This window comes from Triticum dicoccoides, chromosome 3A, assembly GCF_002162155.2.
Source record: "Triticum dicoccoides isolate Atlit2015 ecotype Zavitan chromosome 3A, WEW_v2.0, whole genome shotgun sequence".
In the NCBI taxonomy this organism is placed as follows: Eukaryota; Viridiplantae; Streptophyta; class Magnoliopsida; order Poales; family Poaceae; genus Triticum; species Triticum dicoccoides.
The window spans coordinates 681,556,187-681,561,625 of record NC_041384.1 but is presented as its reverse complement, the minus strand read 5'-3'; the positions used below and the strand labels follow the sequence as shown (position 1 = coordinate 681,561,625).

General features: G+C 37.0%; 1 protein-coding gene across 1 annotated transcript; it reads left to right on the top strand.

Annotated features, from left to right (window-relative positions):
- Positions 1 to 385: 385 nt before the first annotated feature.
- On the top strand, positions 386 to 5,045 carry LOC119272855. Its single transcript, XM_037554219.1, has 17 exons — positions 386 to 799; positions 884 to 1,057; positions 1,162 to 1,269; positions 1,365 to 1,554; positions 1,736 to 1,848; positions 1,943 to 2,024; positions 2,136 to 2,198; positions 2,293 to 2,495; positions 2,576 to 2,647; positions 2,747 to 2,824; positions 2,949 to 3,101; positions 3,215 to 3,480; positions 3,630 to 3,971; positions 4,083 to 4,213; positions 4,295 to 4,407; positions 4,511 to 4,688; positions 4,817 to 5,045. The coding sequence occupies exons 1-13, from the start codon at positions 386 to 388 to the stop codon at positions 3,685 to 3,687; spliced, it is 1,974 nt and encodes a 657-aa protein (XP_037410116.1). The 3' UTR covers positions 3,688 to 3,971; positions 4,083 to 4,213; positions 4,295 to 4,407; positions 4,511 to 4,688; positions 4,817 to 5,045.
- Positions 5,046 to 5,439: the final 394 nt, after the last annotated feature.

The window sequence follows — 5,439 nt, the reverse complement described above, 5'->3', positions numbered from 1 at the left end:
GACCATAAGGTCACGGGTTCAAGTCCTGGAAACAGCCTCTTACAGAAATGTAGGGAAAGGCTGCGTACTATAGACCCAAAGTGGTCGGACCCTTCCCCGACCCTGCGCAAGCGGGAGCTACATGCACCGGGCTGCCCTTTTGTAGAGGTAGAAACGATCTACTGATTTCCCCACTTGTGCCACTTTCACTAGATATTCTGGGAAGTTCTTCTCTGGTGTTGTTGCTGGAATGTGTCCTAGGTATCAGAATGTCATCCAGACATACGACATGGGCTGTCTCTTAAACTTTGTTAGGACTGAGGTTCCCCTTAGGCTAGTGAAGTGGCTTGCTAGTAGGTTTGATGTCCCTTTATCTGAATTCTAGTTCGAAAGGAAATTTATCCCAATGACCAAGTATGACATCCACGATATCCTTGACCTCCCAGTAGATGGTGAGCCACTTGTGTCTGATCCTGAGTCTGGCCGTGATTTTATCCTGTCTCACTTCAATGTTTCTAGTATTCCTCCTGTCTCTTTCTTCGCCAACAAGCTTAAATCCATCGAAATCGAGTTGTCTGATGAAGACATTTTCATTTGCTTTATGATTGTTGTGTTGTTCTCATTCCTTTGTCCCAACTCTAGCCTCAGTCCTAGCCCGAAGTACCTGCATATTTTCAGGGATTGTTCTTCTGTGCGACACTATGATCTGTCCAGATATGTTTATGAGTGGTTGTTGAGCAGCATCAAAAAGTTCAAGAGTTCCACTAAAGTTTCTTCTAAAAGATCAGTGATGTTTGGTGGTTGTCACTACGCTTTTGCTGTAAGTCTTGTTCTTGTTCTTCACTTTTATTTTAAGCTTTTTATGTTATTGCCTTTAATCTCTTTCTTGCGTGGTTGTGTATAGGTTTGTTACCTTGACCAACTTAATTTCGGTCTCCATTCTGTCCCTGATGTCAAGCCCCAGATTCTAGCATGGAGAGGTAACAAAGTTAAGCAATTTTTAGAGCTTGACAGAAACAATAGTCGCTCTTATGGCAAGAGGCCTCTAAAGCAGTTGTGTGCTCCAGTTAATCCGCAGGTTTGTTATTTTTGTTCTTTTGTTTTAAATTTATAATTATTTTTTTGCTTTGTTTATGTTTTCAGTATGTTCTCATATGAAATTACTCCTTCTCGTTCTAGCAGTCTATCGAGAAATCTTCAGCAAACAAAGATGGTGATGTTCCCCTTTGCAATGACATGCTTTTTGGAATGAATGTGCAGAAATCCTTCGGTGCTCGTTTTGGGTTTGAGGTTAGTGTAGTTTTGGGTTTGTACTTTCTGCTTTTATTTTCCAATTTGTTGCTTTGGTTGCTTTAATTGTGTTGTTTTATTTGAACTTTTTTCAGGCTGCTCAAGTAGTCATAGACTTTGTTCAATCTAGGAACAAAGACAAGCCCAAGCTATTTGTAGAATGGTCACAGTCCCTTGTAATTGATGTTCTAGAATGCTTATCACTCTCTACTCTAAATGCCAAATATGTCCTGACACCTAAAGTTTATTCAAGTGAGGGTCATTCTCTCAACAAGTTCTCTTTTGGTTAGTTCCTTCTTGAAGTTCTTTCCTATTTTGTTATTATTTTCTGATTTATGTATTTCTTGCTTGTATGATCTTATTTTTTTGTCCTTCCGCATGTTGTTTCTTTATCCTTTTTGCAGGCGCCAAGTCTGTCTCTATTCAATCTTTCATTGCTGAGAGGAAGTGTGAGACTGTTGTTGAGAAATCATTTTGAATGAAGCTTCTCCTTTTGTTTCTGGTGTTGTTAGTGTTGGGGGTTTTCATAACCCAGTAGTTTTATCTAGTTCATCTCCAGCTCCTAAAGTGTGTGATGAGGTATTATACACTTTGTTTTTAGTGCTTCTTCTCTTTTTGTCTAATATTCGCTTGATGATTTAGTATTTTTATCTTTTTTATTTTCTTTTTGCAGGGCGTGGTAAATGAGGCAGATGTTGAAGCTGCAATTCCAGTGGCGGATTTATCTTCTGTAAAAAGTCATTCTCATTCTATAGGTCTGAGCTTTTCTTTTCTCTTATTTAAATTCTTGTCTTCTTCATTTTACTTTTTATTTGTGTCTTGTTTATTTTTTTCTTCACCTGTGCTTGTATCTTCTCTCTTTGTAGGTATTTCCCCTTCAACGACGCAGTGTGCAATTCCTGTTGTTGGTTCTACTTTGAGGCCCTCAGGTCCTTTGTGTGTTTATTTATTTTTCTTGGTATAGTTTGATATTGTTTTGAAACAATTTCTGTAACTCACCCTCTTGTTTTGTATTTTGTGTAGCTGGTCTTATTAAGAAATGCGAACCCAAGGTCGATGATAATGGTTTTCCAAGACCCACTTTTGCTCAGTTAAATCGCACTCTTGGTGTTCAATCTAATGGCGATGTTACCAATGGTGAGCCCAATGATAAAGAGGTCGATAATTCTTTTGGAGAACTCTCCCCTCTGGTTCCTATTCGCTTGTCGCAGCGTTTCCATAATGCGGTTAGCATCTCCCATTGTACTCTCATTGTAATCTTTTTTGGAACATTAGTAGTGATTTTGTTTGGTTGTATTTTGTTTAGCTAGGTGATGTTGAGTGCTCTCAGTATGTTGTTGAAAGATATATGAATTCGCTGGATCCTCGTAATGATGAGGTAATTATTTCTGAATTTTATTTACTTTCTTAGTTTTTTCAGTAGTTGGTTTTTTCTGTATTCTGATTTTTTTGGATTGTTTATTTGTTGTGTTTTCAGGATTGCGTTGAAATGGCCGCTTTGCCTAATTCTGAAGTTTCCAAGTCAACTCACTGCTCAAGCCACCCTACTAATGAGGTATGTTGTCAAGCTTCTGTCAACTTTCTTGTATTTTTTTCTTTTTGCTTTCTGATTTCTTGTTTCTTAGGTCTTGTCTAATGTACTGATTCTCTAATGCTTCTTGCATGTTTAATCAATGTAGGTTAAAGAACTACAAGACGACATTCAAATTGTAGGCACTTCTAGTTTTGCTGCTAGGTGTCAACAGCTTTCAAGATCTAATGATGTTGCTTACAACAAGCTCAAGAACTTTATAGCACCTCAATCAACTAGTTGTAATCCTAGGAAGCATCAAGTATTTTAATCTTTTTCTTCTTTCTCCCTTGTTCTCCTTTATTTTTTAAATGTCTTCACCCTTCAAGTTGTTGTGCTTATTCTTTCTTTCTTTTGCTATTTTTATGTTGTTAGGCTATTTCTAGCCCAGAAGTGGAGATCTTGTCATCCGGGAGTGCCCCTATACCTCCTTCAGCTGCTCCTGTTCCTAAAGCTCATGCACAATCTTCCATTGTTCCTAGTGGTTCATCTCATGGTCATGTACCTCGGAGGATTGTTGTTCCTGGTAGATATACCTCAGATCCATATGTTGCTCAGGGTAATAAGTTTCCTGTTACTAATCAAGAAAGGCGTCACCACCTTGTAATGGTGGAAATAGGAACGCATGAAACTTGGTGCAAGTATGTTCTTTTGCTCTCTTTTTTCATTGTTTGGGTTTGTAGGTTTTCTATGTAACTTCTCCTTTTTTCTAGGTCTATTGTTTCTTTAATTCATTCTTTTTAGCTTTAGGATGAATTAATTTTTGGTTTGGTTTTCTATATTCCCCTAGGTATGAAGCAATTCGATATGACCGAGCTTACTGTAGCTACCGAAATCTTGAACCTTGAAGTCTAAAGAAGATGTGGATAATTTCTTGATTCTGTGTGTCTGTCGTTATCTTTTCAAACAATCTCATCCATCAGCTTCAAAGAAGCACTTCTTTTTCTCTTACATTGGGGTAAGTTGTATCTATGTTATCTTTTTTCTTATTCGTCCTTATTCGTCCTTACATTGGGGTAATTGTTGTCTTTTGTTTTTTGAGGAAACCATTTTGAGTGGTGTTAATGTTGAGATTGTAGCTAATGCATTTCATGGTGCAAATAGTGCTTTTGCAATGTGGAGAAGTAATCTGGTAAGTAGTTTTTTGTCTCTTCTTTTCAGCTCATTTCCCCTTCTTCTAGTTTGCCTTTTTTTCCTGTTCTATTCATTGATGATGTATATTATTCTGGTGTTGTTTTTGCAGCTTTTTTTCCTGTTGTTCGGGATCAGCACTGGTTTACTTTCGTTGTTTGCTTGAAGGAGAGGGCATTCGCATTTCTTGATTCTGCTTATGGGCCAAAGTCTCATTTTCACAAGGAAGTTCGTGATGCAATGGTATTCAATTTTTTTAGTGATTCATTCGATGGATCAAACTGTTATTGTTACTTAGACTGGTGATTTTTGTCTTCGATGCAGATTGAAAATTTCATAAGCATCTGGGATCAGGTTGTGACTCCTGTCATGCGCACTCGTATTGACTTTGAAAATTTTGATATTGTGTACCCTAGTGTACCTAAGCAAGATAATCGGTACTTCTTCTCTTTTCTCTTTCAGTGCGCCTTCTATTAATTTTCCTTTTGGTTTTGTTACCATTTTGGTTTAATTTTATTTCTTTGTCATCTCTTCTTTCAGCCATGATTGTGGTGTTTTCTCTATCATGTATCTGAAGTATTGGACTCCCAGGACCCCAATTGGAAATATGTTTGGTCCTGCCGATATCGACAACATAAGAATCAGATTGGCTAATGAGTTGTATTTCAGTACATTCAACAGCGTTGACAAGACTTTTGTTACAGACTTCTTTGGTGATGTGAGTTTTTAGTACTTTTTCTACTTTTTCTGAATTTCCTTTGATGCTTACGTAAGCTGTAGAATGTAATGCAGATGGAAACAATGTTTTTCAGCATAAAACATTTTTACCCTATTTTTGTTGTACAGGTCAAGGCTTAGAGTTTCTGGGAGATGCACTGGAAGATCGAAGGCTCTGCTTAGTTTTGAGCTATATATATTGTTTCTGGACATTTTTATAGATTGTAATACTGCTTTTGCGGCCATCTTGTTGTTGATGGTTTTGTGAAATGTTTTCCGTTGGTTTGTAAGCCGACAATATAGTAGTCCCGAAACAGTGACTCTTTTGTAATAGTATGCGATGTTATGTTTTTCTGTCTGTATCTGTTGCTTTTGTTCTTTGTGTTTATTTTTCTTTTATTTCTTTACTGTTGCATGTTTGTTTCTCATTTCAGTTGAATGTTCTCTGAAGTCAAGGCTCTTACCCAGTCCCCTTTGTTGCTTATGTGTTTTTGTGTGTATAGGTTCTAGTTTTATTATGTTCCTAACAATTAATCTCTTCTTTTAATTTCAGTGAAGGTGCAATATTTGTTTCCTGGCAGGTTTCAATATCTGCAACTACAATCATCTTTTCGTCCTGTAATGTGAGCTTTCTGTACTTTTACTCTTTTCCATTTCTTTTCATGTTCTATTTTATTTTATTATCATTTTCTGTACAGGTAAAATAATGCTAAATAACCGTTAACTTTTTTGTCTACTTGCCTTTCTGGAAT

What these genes read in the sequence shown, in the direction of transcription:
- LOC119272855 (XM_037554219.1), top strand. Translation starts at nt 386, where the DNA reads ATGACCAAGTATGACATCCACGATATCCTTGACCTCCCAGTAGATGGT. An exon ending in CTCCTAAAGTGTGTGATGAG is followed by an intron (nt 1,849 to 1,942) that starts GTATTATACACT and finishes TTCTTTTTGCAG; the next exon opens with GGCGTGGTAAATGAGGCAGA. An exon ending in TGGATCCTCGTAATGATGAG is followed by an intron (nt 2,648 to 2,746) that starts GTAATTATTTCT and finishes TTGTGTTTTCAG; the next exon opens with GATTGCGTTGAAATGGCCGC.